Source organism: Crassostrea angulata, chromosome 5 (genome assembly GCF_025612915.1).
Source record: "Crassostrea angulata isolate pt1a10 chromosome 5, ASM2561291v2, whole genome shotgun sequence".
Classification (NCBI taxonomy): Eukaryota; Metazoa; Mollusca; class Bivalvia; order Ostreida; family Ostreidae; genus Magallana; species Magallana angulata.
This window is the reverse complement of record NC_069115.1, coordinates 51,188,678-51,202,456: the sequence shown is the minus strand read 5'-3', so window position 1 is coordinate 51,202,456 and position 13,779 is coordinate 51,188,678. Positions and strand designations below refer to the sequence as shown.

Below are 13,779 nucleotides of genomic sequence, written 5' to 3'. Positions count from 1 at the left end.
AGATACATGTACTTTAAAGTGTATTTTATGTACGTTTGCTATTTTCAACATAATGAATCTATTCCACAAAAATTGCTTAAATCAGAAATATGTGTTTTAAGCAGAATAATGTACATGCTACTAATTATATAATAGAAGTAAATCAGTTTGTTTTTTTAAATTGCTGAGTTTAATTATGGATAAACCAGTAGTTATGTACTGTGTATTTATTCTGTAATGAAAGAACCTTTTAAATTTTTCCTCTAATTTTATTTCATCAAGAAACACACTTCATACTCGACCTTATTCCTCTGTCAATTTCAGCGGTTGATTGTCAAATGGGGGAATGGGGTGCTTGGACGCCGTGTTCACAGACTTGTGGGGACAATGCGGTCCAGAAGAGGCGGCGAGCCATCATCAAGCGCCCAAAGAGGGGGGGACAGATATGCCCCGCCCGGAGGGCCAAGAGAATGTGTGTCCTGCCAAAGTGTCCAGATTCTGATGTAAGTGGAGAAGAAAAGCCAGCAGAGATGTAATAATAGCATGGTTAATGAAGATTTTACCAAGCCACTAAAATTTCACTGATTTGTATATAATTATTGAATTATCTGCACCTGAATATTTATACACAAATTTGAGAATGTACTTATTAGATGTACTTGATTGTTAATTATTAACATAGTATCTGAGATGTGCATGAAATTTCAATTAAACATGATCAGAAATCCATTGCCAGTCTTGCATGCACTAACTGACCATCAATAAAACTATAAAATTTGCTTGGTTTTATAAATATTAAATCACTAATTATATTCACCTATGAAAAAGATAGAAACTTTTTATTATTAGATTTAAGAAATACAAGTAAGGATTATGTTATGAAAATCTGCTAGTGTTCGAAGCATTTGTGATAGAATTCAAGTGATCGGTGATATCTTCATCACAAAAGTGTGAAGGAACCATCAGAATAAGGCATAAATTATTGATTCAAAATCTTTAAAAGTTTGCATGTCTCTGGTCCGTATTGGTATGCTTAGGACTGGCTTTGGGTTTACGATGATGGGTTAAAAATGACAGGGCAAAATTCAAAGGCTTGAAGTGAAATAAAAGAGAATTTTTGAGTTTGCAAATGTAAATGATAAGGCCATAAAACTTCAGATAAGACATTAGGAAAAAATATTTGATATATCTTACTTGTTATAGATGGAGAGGATGATGAGAGATGCAGTTTATAAGATACCAGGATTCTTGCCCTGACAGCAGTGAATTTGATAACCAAGCAACATAATCTGCCAATAGCATTCACTTACACATATCATCTGACATTCATCCACTTGAATGTAACAAACGTTGTGATTGGTGCACTTTTATTAACACCTCATCACATGACCACTATGAGAGACGGGTCATGTGACTAACTGATGAATGTATCTGTTTGTAAATCCATTAGACGATGAATGTGACGCCTGAAATACCTCATTCTGAAGACGTTATTGTAGATACACTAAGGATCGGCCAATGAGCACCCTTCTTCTAACAAAAACTGATGATAGAAGATTCCTATGTGCTGTTTCGCCTAACAGAAATAACATGTTGAACCAGTTAGAACCCTGGTATATACTCTGCTGTTATGCTGACAGAGAACAAAGTTAACCTGCATGTCCATTGTGTGGATTTTCGTTTCTGACTAGTACCAGCTTAGAACTGTGACGTTAGCTGGAGTTCTATAGATGTTGACATGCATGTCTGGCATTTTTGTTTCCAGAATTTGTGATTTTCGTTGATATTATGTTATTTGTACATACATACTTATAACCTCATTTATACTACTGACAGATTGATTTGATATTGATAGAGAATGAAAAATGAGATGATTGATTCTGATATATAGTTATAAATAGTGGCTTTCATGTTAATTTTCAAAATATTTGTGAAATTTTCAATGAAATTTTGTTTTATAAATTGCTTTAGTTGAAATTCATATCCTGTGTTATGAAAATCTTTGTATATAAAATGGTTCAAATTTGATTACAAGATTTGATAAGGTTAATTTATTGTACAGACCTAATGTAATTTATTTACTTTTTTTCCATTCTAATGTATTGCATAATATCAGGGTATTGGCTGTTGAAAGTTTGTTGTAAAGTTGTATTGTTTTATGTGATGTAGACAAGTACGTTTCGTACAATTTTTCATCGTATAAAAAGTGGTATCAGTGGTGCAGTATGTCATCACTCACCTCATGAATATTGATGATATATCATGAATATGTAATTTAGAATTGTAATGAATATAAATATTGATCATTCATTTTCCAATGTAAATAGTTGTCACTCTACAATGTATGCTAGCGTCATGGCAGCAGTTTTGTTGTTGTACATGTTCCTAGTTCTTCCATGTCTTAACTATAACTATGTCCTCCAAAGTAGCTTTACTGCTCTGTAAATACAAACTCAAGGGGCAAACAGTTGTCATCAGTAAAAAAATCCATTAACCAAACTGAGAACATTGTTAATTACCGTATGCATCCAATTTTTTGACAGTGGTGAATTGAAGAAAAAAAAATCCATAAAATGTACAGCATTCACAAACTTTGGGAATATTTTCAATTGTATGCAATTATTTTTGTGGCAGGGACACATGCTTTATAATGATTTATGTATCAAACTCAGGTTTTTGAAATGTTCATCAGAGTATGTCTTTAATGATACAGTGAGGTTCACTGTTAATTAATTTACAGTTGCATGTAATTTTATGTTACATTGTCTATGTGTGTATTTAAATTGTCCTCATACACTTGTTCATGTTCCATTCTAATTATTCCCATTTAGCTGTTATTTTTTCATTTTATCACCCCCATACATTTCAAAAACATTTATATTGTTTACAAATTTTGTTGACAAAATTGATGCATGATTTATGAAGAACTTTAAAAATTATCAAGAATCTCATCCATGTGTTTCTACAACTCTGTAAATTTATGAGGTTTTTACAGATTTTTCTTTCGCTGTTATAAATATGGTTGTTTTGATGACTGTTAACTCTGAAGTCATGGCTACCTTGTGCTACGTGTGCCCTGTGTATTTATTTATGCCTGTTAAAAAAAGGTCTAGCCAGGACCTGTATCCATTTCTATACTCTCTTCAAACAGTACTTGTGTACCCATGAGGTTTTAAATAAAACTTATAAATATCATCTTTGGCTTTTTTGGCTTAATGAAGACAGTGTTTGACATGAAGAAGTCAAGACACACCAATGGATATTCACTCAGAGCCTACTGAGGGTCTGGTTTTACATACTGACAAAAGTTAAGAGATTGCAAAAAATATTGATACTGGTACATGTACTTTAAAAAACATACTAAAATACCACAATTATGAGTATAAAATATTTATTAAAACAAAAACAATAGTTCTCTTCGAAACAAAATAAGGCATAATACAAGGCATATCTTTATAAACAGATATTATCTGTTCATTGTTGAGTTTGTAAACATTCACATATCACAGTCATACACAACACAAATTCTTCACATGATTGTTTACATGTATAAAAATAAAATCTTCATCAATATTCTGAATAGAGGCACAATTTAGAACTTAATATTGTTTACCATACATTTACATTCAAATATGTGTAAATTCATCTCGTTTACATTAAAAAAAATGTGTAAAATAAAATTTGCTCAATCATTAAGACAAATAACTTAAAAATTTAAGCAAACTTAATTTGTAAGTACATATCCATAAGACAAATTTTGTAACAATCTTCATTCCTGGAACATAAATTGTTTTTCTTTCAATGACCTTGAATTCTTCAATGACCTTCATCCATTGACCTGGAGTTGACCTTCACCCGTTGACCTGGAGTTGACCTGACACGCTGGAAGCTGGGGTGTTCCTGGAGGGTTGGGTTGACTGATAGCGCGAGGGGCCGGTGGAAATGGAGAACTCGTAGGGATCCAATGTCCCCGTCATCAGGCGAATCCGATCATCTGTAAATATCAAATCATTGACTTACACCAATGCGGACAAATATCTAAAAGATATTGACATATGAACTTCATATCAGAAAGTTTCCAACACCAACCCTCGCCACACAATAAAAAATCACAGATGGTTTTAAAAAAGCAGGACAGTCCATGCAATGGTATAACAGAAAGAATTCTGTATGTGTTATAAATAGCTTCTATCCTGTACAATATTAAATTATGTTAATTTTTTGTTCCCTTTCTTACCAATCAATAAAAGCAAAAGCAAAATTCAATGTTAAGCGGATTATTACTAAGCATTGCATTCACTGGAAACAAGAAACCACACAATATCAAGAACTTGATTACAATCTGTCACCATGGTTACTGTCATGCAACCTTTCACAGTTACTCTAGCAACATCCATTGTTTATCTGAGATACTTACTTTTGGGTTGTTTTATGTCTAAAATATTTGATACATATTACAGAATGATTGTAGAACAAATATGTAAAGTTGTCTGCTTTCAAGTACATCCAGAATATAGAATGAGAAATTCAGATTTTTTTTAGAAACAAATTTTAACTTTTCTTATAAAATGGAAGGTAAATTATTAAAAAAAAATATTGATAAAAAACGCACTTTTACTTCATAAAAGATTCCATAATTACCCTGGTATATAAAAAAAAACTTACCAACTTGTTTCTCTGAAAAGGCACTTGTTGCCACATCTTTCCAGTTATTGAGATACCTGCATCAAAAAGTAGTGAAAAACATATATTATGCTTTTTAAATTTTCTTTCAAAATATTTATTGATAACTATATACCAGTATTTGAAAATAAAAAGATTTATTTTTCATTTTTTATAAGAAATTTTCTTCAGAAGTCAGCAAGCAACACAGACAAATTAAAACATAACCAAACGCCAAGAAGTAAACTTTACTACATTGGATTTTGAATTCTTAGACTTTTACACCCAAGAATCAACCTTAATCCATTGATAAATCATGGATTATTTATTTTGGATAAGTACGAACACTTGAAAATAAAAAGATTTATTTTTCAATTGTTAAAAGATTTTTTCTCCAGAAGTCAGCAAGCAACATAGACAACAGAGAAATTAAAACATACTATAGTAACCAAACGCCAAGAAGTGAACTCTTTTATCTTCAATTTTTGATTCTCACACTTTTACACCCAAGAGTCAACCTTAATCCATTGATAAATCATGGACTTACTCCTCAATGTTGAGACATGCAAGAGTCAACCTTAATCCATTGATAAATCATGGACTCACTCCTCAAGCTTTTACCCCCAAGAGTCAACCTTAATCCATTGATAAATCATGGACTTACTCCTCAAAGTTGAGACTGGTGGTCCAGTCCAGGAGTTCGTCCACCTCCCAATCCTCGAGGGCGTCAGGGCCCATCTTCTCCACAGTGGCAACCATTCCTGCCGCCGCGCCCTCTATCAGGTTCACCGTCTCGGGGTCGTCAGACTTGGCCTTTAACATCCCTTCCTGGTACCTTAATTAGAAAAACATACATACTATTTACCTTTTAGTTGCTTATTTCCTATCACTCTACAAACATACTGGGTTTTTTTAATCGGAATTTATAATTTTGAACTCTTTTAAAAGTTTAAACGAATGTACTGTGACAAACAAGTCCTAGTGACAGGTACATGTACATGTACTAGCAAATTTTCTTCTTTACCCATGCATATGCAATATAAATTCTATAAAATCAAACTTTCTCTATTAAAACAGATCTTTACAGTTTTTGCATCCATTCAATCTTTCTCTTCTTCTTTCTTTTCTCAACATCTTGTTTTCTTTGAAGCTGATAATAAAGATAAAAGGCATCATTTTAAAAATCTAATATTTACAACCTTAAAGTAATCTCATATTCCTCCAAGTTTTTACATCTCAAGCGCTAGCTGTATATTATTCATAGTATGACATATACTGTAAGTGTAAGAGAACAGGGGGAGATAACAAACACTCCGCAGAGAAGCATCGACCTTTGACCTTTGATGATACACACCTTGTCGTGGGAGTACTGGTACTTCTTGTTGCTCGTCTCCCAGGTAATGGGATCTGTCAGATGCTGGACCAGGCGGTCAGACACCAGCCTCCAGCCATTGTTCTCTATCCTCTTGTACCAGCCATCCTGATCTGAAATGAGCCAAGTCTAAAGTTCATTACCGGCAATAATTGTGGGGATGACTTGTGTCTAAAGAGTGATTTACAGATATGGCTTCTTTTGTGCCTTTATTATTTATCATCACTTTGTTAATGAAGGAAATTATCACTCTCTTTAAAGCATAAATTAAAAATAATTAAATCCTTTCCAAGACAAGAAGCTTAAACTGGCTGGCTGCAGTTTATACAATACATAGTTTGTGATGCTAAGCAGTTGAGTATTACCGACTCCTGCCTGGAAAGAACACCAATCCATCACAGGTTCGTTCCCAGCAATAGTTTTAAGCTGGGTGTATGGACAGAAAAAATGTGAACAAGGTGCTTTGTCCAAGTACACAACACACAACACCCAGTGCCCACATCAGGATTTGAACTCATGACTCTAAAATTACTGGCCTAACGTCTGACCACTGAGCCACATGCTCTCTTTTATAAACTTATCTGTTTATAATAATAGATTGAGTTTAACCATACCATCCTGCAGACCCTGTGTTCTGAGCTGGCTGTGCCTGTCTTTCCCAATCTGAAGTTTAACCGCTGGTTGGGTGTAATCCTTTGGACTGTTGGCACACAAATCTTGAACTGGTCTGTGGGTGAAGATTTTGTAGTAGATATTGGGAGGAAACCTCTCCTACAACAACAGAAGCTAGTCATTAATAAACTCTGTTTACTAACACAAATCAACATAAACTTATGCAGTATTTCTCAGACAATCTTCACTTATCCCAAACAAAAGCTCTGGTGAAAGCTTGAGACGACTTACTCCTGCCAGTCTGAACTTGACATGCACCCCTGAGGCTGCATCTAACATTTTTGCTTCATTTGGATTTATGCATCGGAGCATTAAAGCAGGGTTTCCTCTCGTCTTGAAGTTTATCAGATCTCTGTAATATCTGTATACTTGTATATCCTGAAACGGAATAAATCTCTAACAGTTACTTCAATATGTTCAAGTCGGGTATAATCATAAAATAATTTAACTACAGTACTCATTGTAGAAAATATTTCTCCTGAAAATTTGTATGGTTATATGATCTATCAAAAGAATGCCGGAATGAATTCCTTACTATGTGCCTTCTCCAGGCCCTCTGTATGATGCTAGCAGCCTGCCTGTCATTAAGGCGTGGCCTGGGTCTGGGTATGTAAGGGGTTGGTTGTATGACTGCGGGGGGTGGGGGCTGGACAGGGACAGGGGTCTCCACAGACTGCTGACTCTCCCTCAGGGCTTCCATATACCGCTCAGCAAACTCTTCATAGCTACAAATAATAATACAGGTTCTGATATTACGGTACCCAAAACTACTTTGTTTATTTGGCCATTCATAAAAGCCGACAAATCAGTTTAAAATACAGCATATTGTATGTTTACTAATGCTTCATATAACTGAAAAATATTTCAACTGTCAGTGACTTTAGAGTTCATTTTTTGCATGACATGCCGTGATTGTTAAAATTTGAAACCTACTAAAGCCATTAACAAAAACAGAGGTAAGCGTGGTAATAACAATTATATACAGAAGTGATGACAGAAGTGATGCAATGATTTACGAGCTTACGTTAGGGGATCTTGATCTGGATTATCGTAAGTACTGAGGTACTCCTCATATATGATTCGGATTTCATCTTGCTCACTTGGTGGTTCATAGTCTAGCACCTGCAATGACACAATGATTTAAGACCTAAGTTTACTCATTCAATTGTTTTGAACATTCATTTTTATGAGTTTATCATTCAAGGGCATTAAAAAATATTTTTAACGGAAGCAAAAATAAAGTGCTGAAATTTAACTTTTTCAAAAAATTATAATTGATCATAATCTTTAAAAAAAATGTCATTATTACACACATCTGATCTTGCGCAAATTTTGACAAAACAAATTGTTACATTTCAAAGTCATCAAAATGATCAGCTTGCTAGCTAGTACATGTATACAATTATAAATTTTGGGTGTAAATCTTGTATCTGGCTGTTAAGTCAATCAGAACTTAAGTTGCCTGCTGTTACAGACCTGTTCATTGGCCACCTCTCGTATCCTCGCCTCCTCATCCTGACTTTTACTGTACACAGCAGTCTTGCTGATCTTGGGGTTCACCGTTCCGTATAGATTACATCTAGAAAAAAATCAAGTTCCGAGACTTAAATGTATTATTCACACCTAATTTTGAACACCCTAAACAGATTTTCTTCAATCAGGTTTAGCAAAGAATGGTGAAAACATATACAGAAGCATACTCCATGACAAAACTCATCACAGATTGCGTCGAAGGATGATATTCTATAACTATGCAATTGTTCTCAACTCTTTCTTTTATATGATGAATTGTTATTAAAATGATAATTTTCTAACAAAAGCGAAAAGAAATGACACCTTTCAGATTTGTGTGAATAGTTCATTTATTTACATAAAAACCCATTTAATGATTTTTGAAACTGTAATGGAATATTTTTGTGTGGATATCCACTGCCTCTTGACTATGTAGCATATCCTTCCTTTTAGCTATTGTGTGGAAATGTTAACAGATTTTTTTTTTACCTTGTTGAGTATCCTCGGTAAGCCCGTTGTATTTCTATAGCAGCAGAAACTCTGGCTTCTTCAGATCCTGAATTCTCTTTGATCAATGTCTTTAATCATGATAACAATAAATTCAGATTCATTTTAAAAATCAATTATTTTCTCTCAAATTTGGATTTACTTCTTTAACTTTTACATTAATTGGAATCAAACCAATATCCAGATCTGCTGTGTTCAAGTATGCCATTACACACATTAATTATAATTATCATCAATTATTTTTATATAAAGTGCATGTCATATATTGTAATATTAAGTAATACCCTTCTTAGACTTTTGCTTGCTTTCGCTAACTTCTTGTCTTTTACATCTGAAAAGAAATGCACTTAATAATTCAAAAAATCTTTTCCATAGATAACTGGTTTGAACTGAATATACTGGAACATGTTTTAATTTCCATTGTCTGAATTTTAAATTTACTATTTATTTTAAAAAAATACGTATTCTTTTATGAGGAAAGTTATGACACATTAATATCGTTAAGCGACTTTTATAAAGCACACGTGTGTGTTTCTTGTCAATAACAAATGTAGCATACTTATTAATACCGGTAATCAAATTCCTCAGCAATCATTGAGTAAAATATCAATTTTTATGACTGAGGAAATTCGAACAAGATGCCACTTTTCAATTTAACGAGATTTTACTTAAATTTTGCGATAATTACCTCCTGTTAGGTCGTTTTTAAATGCAATATCGTCTGCTTCACGTTGACTTATCATATTTGGATGTATTTATGGATATATTCACTTTGTTTTACATTTTTACATCTCGTTGTTAATTTCAACAATGTTTTCGTCCGACTGAGTTACGCACATGCGCATTAAGTTTTTATGCGGTGTCTAGTGAATTTGTCTCTCATATACAATGGGTGTACACTGAATTCGACTCAACACTAATCAGTATTTTTGAAATTTTGACCAAAGACAATACACGTATTTTACTCGATCATTTTTATATTAGTCAAAATTTTACTGTCTTTTATATATACATTGTTGAAGATATAAATTTTGTTTGCAAAAGATATTGATCTCTGCCCAAGTCTTCCTGGCAGAGCCACAGTGGCCAAGCCCATTTTGATATTAATTTCAATGTACTGGTAGGCCTAACCATAACAAAGCATTGTCAAAACGTGTTTGGCCCCTGTGGGCAGAGCATATGTTTGAACATCACTGAAAATAAATGTAAATTTTTTATATGAAATAAAGTCACGGACAACTTTGAATGTTTTCCTGTGATGTAAATTACCTATAGGCTTTTACAACATTGAATTTAATTAAGGTTATGCTTCAAGCATTACAGTTTACATTGAATGTGCATTACCCACACTTTAATACAATAAATTAGATGGAAAGGGGGTTTTCATCCATGCCTGTATAATACAATTGAGGTGTTTTTCTGTGTACAAATGTACAGAAAATCTTTACACAAAAACTACAACTCTCTTGATTATTTTAAAATTTTATGACACTAGTACTGATATTAAAACTCTTTGTAATCACTTATGTACTATGGTCTCACTTCTTTCATCATTGCTAAGAACTTGTGACTGTTGGTCTATGAATTAAAAAAAACCCCAAACAAAATCCATTGCCTATACATGTACATGTATTATCAGAAATGGAAAAAAGCAAAATAAAAGCACAGTCATTATCAAAACAACAACAAATTTGATAGTCATTTGCTAAATAAAATGACAAAGAATAAAAAATAAAATTAACTTTGATGTTCAAATACATGTATACAGTAAAATGACATTCAAAACAGTTGCACAAATGCCCTTTCCAGAGTATATTCTAAAACTAGATAAAAATGACAACCATGTATTCAATGTGTAAAGGAGGGAGTACAACTATTTCTTAAACAAAACTGCACATGCATTAACACACATTTAATCGCAATACTGCACAAATACCATGGATTTCTCATCAATAACAGTTATTGTAATATTACACTCCAGTGATTTTCACACGACAAACAAATACTCAAAATAAATCAGACATTCTTTGTTCATCCCTTGCTCTTACAACAGGGGTTAATCCCCTTAGCAGCTCTTTTATCAGTGACAGAACGGAGTTACTCTCCTTGATAGTTCTTTTACTGAGTCTTTTTAACAGCTGCAGAAAAGCCTGCCCCGGCTGCTGGGTGTACATTGTGGGTGTGACCTTGACAAGTGGGTGTGGCCTGCTCAGTGACCTGGTTCTGTTGAGCCGCCTCCTCTAACTCCCGAGCCTTCATTTGGAGATGTATAATAAGGCGACACGTCAGCAGAAGGAAGAACACCACAGAGAGACTCATTTTATCCAAGCCTTCATCCTGAGCGTAATGTGAGTATATGTCAAGGCAAGATAACAGGATCATCAGCACATTAGCTGCCTCTTTGAGGGGACCTATGAAATAATGAGATACATTGCCTTTATTCTCATATGATAACACTGAAAACAGAAATACTTACTGTTAGATAAATATATGGATTTGCTGATAAGTATTCTTTTCCATTCTATCTGCATTTCTTTAGTTTAATGGTTAAGAAACATAATTATAGAGGGGTACTTACCAGGTATGAAAGAAAGAATGGCACCACACACCACCTCAGATCCACCTATCACTTTTCTGTACATATGGGAGTTTGGTTTCCACTTTGTCCATTTCACTAATGGGAACACTTTGGCATTTTTAATATACATTTTTCTCTGCAAGAGAAATAAGATGAGGTTTTAAAAAAGGTCATCATGAATACAAAAATAACTTTTCTGGAGTAACTCCACCATTTGACCACAATACATCTCTTTCTTTGCTGCATAATCCAAGATTCCTCTTGACTCTTGTCCCACTTTTGTATCATGAAATGTACAAGGGCATGTCATAAAAGCAGAAATCAACTGTTTCAGAAGAACCTCAGATTCCTTGCTGCTATACCTTCAGAGGCTTATATAGGGTATGCCCCTATTGTTAGGTTACTCCTAGTATATAAGCTTAGGACTTACCGGTAATCATAGTTCAGAGCTTTTCTCTGTATTGACATCACCTGTTTCAATGGACAGGTTTTATCTACATTGTTCCTTGGTTGATATTAATTAAACTAACAACCTATTTACTGGCTAAAAGAACAATAGCAAGTTTAATGTCCCCTGAGACAGCATGTATTTCACAAGGTGAAAGTTAAGTGAGGGAAATAGTTGCTGTTAAGGGGGACAATTTACAATGAACTTGATATCGTCCGTGTAGTCAGTAAATTAAACACATTTGGTATTTTATGATACTGAAGAAAACTTCATTTTTCAGTGATACAGATTTTCTTGAGAGTAAACAAATTACAGTTATGGGACTTAGAATTGAATCTGAATTACACCACTTTACCAGAGGTGTTCCAAGTTTAAAAACGAGGGATATAAAATACCGCTGGTAAATGGTTTCAATGTATATTTTCCAGGGCAGATAGCATGGAAACAAATTCATGGTTAGATAGAATAGCATGTTTATTCATTGTTATTTTACACAGAATATTTTCACAGAAGTATAATAAATGCACTTAATCACACAGGAGAATAGGTAGCTGTAGGTCTGTAGCTCCTGGTTTAAAAAAAATCAGATGGACGACCTGGGAGCTACAGTGCCTCCCATAGTAAAAAACTGCAAACTGTAAAAACGGCGCACAAAATATTGCGCTAGTTTTGGACTGATTAACCTTATTTCCGAACTTATTCTGTGAAAACAATTAACTCCATTACATTCTTCATTCAATTTACTGCTGATTTCAGGTAGATGTCGTAAACCAATTATCCCAAAGGAAAAACGTTTATGCTATGCTTGTAAATTATTAGTTGAAAATGAAAAACATTTTGTACTTTACTGTCCTGTGTATGACAATCTTCGATTTCATTATTGTGAATTCATTTTCAATGATAAATTGTACTTTGGTATTGATCCCATAAAAGAAATTGTTAATCCGTGTGATTATAATACTACAAAACGTCTATGTATCTACTTGGATAAATGTTTTATGCAGAGCAAACAGTTCCAGGGACTATGAAGTATTGTATAAAACTGTCTGGTCTAGCTCGAGAGTCGCCATTTTTAAATGTAAACAAACTGCACCACAGTCCACTTCAAATCACAGGGCAGGGCTGGTGATGGAGTTTAAAAGAATATCAGAGGCAAGTTAAGTGATGAAGTCTGTAGTAAAATATCATTTTTTGGAATCAAATATTTGTATAGAATTAGTTAGGAAATAAGGTTAATCAGTCCAAAACTAGCGCAAAATTTTGTGCGCCATAAATTGCAGTTTTTTACTACGAGAGGCACTGTAACTCCCAGGTCGTCCATCCGATTTTTTCAGACCTACCGGGAGCTACAGACCTGCAGCTAGAGAATAGGAAATTACTTTATGAGTCCTGCTCAGCTTTAATTGTTGAGCATACATTAAATCACAAAGTAAATTAAATTTTTAAGTAAAACAATCTTGATTAGATGTATTAACCAATTAGAACGCGGTAAAACATTCATCATCAAAATCATCATCATCCAGAGCTTCTGACACAGTACTGTAGGATTTTCATTCATTGATTCAAGGTAATGCATAGCATATACCTGTACATAGTATATTTTTAGATTTTTTTTGCGTTCAAATGTTACAGTTTAGTTTCAACAACACGTTCGTGCACGAGACAAACAATACGGAATCTGTTCTTACCATTTCCTTGTGTAATTCTTTGTTAACAGATGGGGTGAGTTTTAAAGTTCCTATAAAAATAAAGAAGACGCCAAGGGTAAGAGAAATCACCCTCAGAACATACGATGCCATTGTCGATTGTGTTCACTGTAACCCGGCAGATTGAACCGCGATCCCGATCTATAAAGCGTAAGAAATTCAACTTTTAAGACCTTAACGATATCAAAGGATATACCGAAAAACTTTGTAATATTCTTAATTAAATCAAAATATATGTAGAAATTATTCCATTCTGGTATCACTGGCAAATAACATGGTTTATTTCAATTTATCTGCTCGGGATCGAGAATCGCTTACAGCTTCACACAGAGAGAGAAGTGTG

General features: G+C 33.8%; 3 protein-coding genes across 8 annotated transcripts in view; 1 reads left to right on the top strand and 2 right to left on the bottom strand.

Moving 5' to 3' along the window:
* Window positions 1–3,174, top strand: part of LOC128185877 (spondin-1-like) — a 41,854-nt gene extending 38,680 nt beyond the window's left edge. For 4 of the 5 annotated variants that reach the window (XM_052855560.1, XM_052855561.1, XM_052855558.1 and 1 more), the window contains 2 exons: window positions 304–482; window positions 1,183–3,174. In XM_052855560.1, the coding sequence (XP_052711520.1) occupies window positions 304–482; window positions 1,183–1,236 (233 nt within the window). In that variant the 3' untranslated portion in view covers window positions 1,237–3,174. The remainder of the gene's footprint in view (window positions 1–303; window positions 483–1,182) is intronic. The other variant, XM_052855559.1, reaches the window with a different exon arrangement.
* A 179-nt stretch (window positions 3,175–3,353) lies between these two features.
* Window positions 3,354–9,652, bottom strand: LOC128184089 (protein MFI-like). Of its 2 annotated transcripts, XM_052853413.1 has the most exons (14): window positions 9,393–9,652; window positions 8,989–9,035; window positions 8,687–8,775; window positions 8,162–8,264; window positions 7,710–7,807; window positions 7,221–7,410; window positions 6,917–7,063; window positions 6,628–6,784; window positions 5,996–6,126; window positions 5,727–5,791; window positions 5,306–5,476; window positions 4,645–4,700; window positions 4,397–4,414; window positions 3,354–3,973 (listed from the first exon to the last, which is right to left on the bottom strand). In XM_052853413.1, the coding sequence occupies exons 1-14, from the start codon at window positions 9,445–9,447 to the stop codon at window positions 3,831–3,833; spliced, it is 1,470 nt and encodes a 489-aa protein (XP_052709373.1). In that variant the 5' UTR covers window positions 9,448–9,652; the 3' UTR covers window positions 3,354–3,830. The 2 variants fall into 2 exon arrangements, with proteins under 2 accessions (XP_052709373.1, XP_052709375.1); XM_052853415.1 differs by lacking the exon at window positions 4,397–4,414 and having other exon boundaries at window positions 9,393–9,644.
* A 522-nt stretch (window positions 9,653–10,174) lies between these two features.
* LOC128184091 (novel acetylcholine receptor chaperone-like) lies at window positions 10,175–13,577 on the bottom strand. Its single transcript, XM_052853417.1, has 3 exons — window positions 13,419–13,577; window positions 11,283–11,418; window positions 10,175–11,115 (listed from the first exon to the last, which is right to left on the bottom strand). Exons 1-3 carry the CDS (start codon window positions 13,527–13,529, stop codon window positions 10,823–10,825), a joined length of 540 nt encoding a protein of 179 aa, XP_052709377.1. The 5' UTR covers window positions 13,530–13,577; the 3' UTR covers window positions 10,175–10,822.
* Between the last annotated feature and the right edge of the window lie 202 nt (window positions 13,578–13,779).

Bases quoted from the DNA above. Each gene is read 5' to 3' on its own strand.
- LOC128184089 (XM_052853413.1), bottom strand. From the start codon at position 9,447: ATGATAAGTCAACGTGAAGCAGACGATATTGCATTTAAAAACGACCTA. The intron at 9,036-9,392 runs GTAATTATCGCA...ATTTCTTTTCAG, and splicing joins TAAAAACGACCTAACAGGAG to ATGTAAAAGACAAGAAGTTA. The intron at 6,785-6,916 runs GTAAGTCGTCTC...CTGTTGTTGTAG, and splicing joins TCAAGTTCAGACTGGCAGGA to GAGAGGTTTCCTCCCAATAT.
- LOC128184091 (XM_052853417.1), bottom strand. From the start codon at position 13,529: ATGGCATCGTATGTTCTGAGGGTGATTTCTCTTACCCTTGGCGTCTTC. The intron at 11,419-13,418 runs GTAAGAACAGAT...TTTCTCTTGCAG, and splicing joins AAGAATTACACAAGGAAATG to AGAAAAATGTATATTAAAAA. The intron at 11,116-11,282 runs GTAAGTACCCCT...ATTATTTCATAG, and splicing joins CATTCTTTCTTTCATACCTG to GTCCCCTCAAAGAGGCAGCT.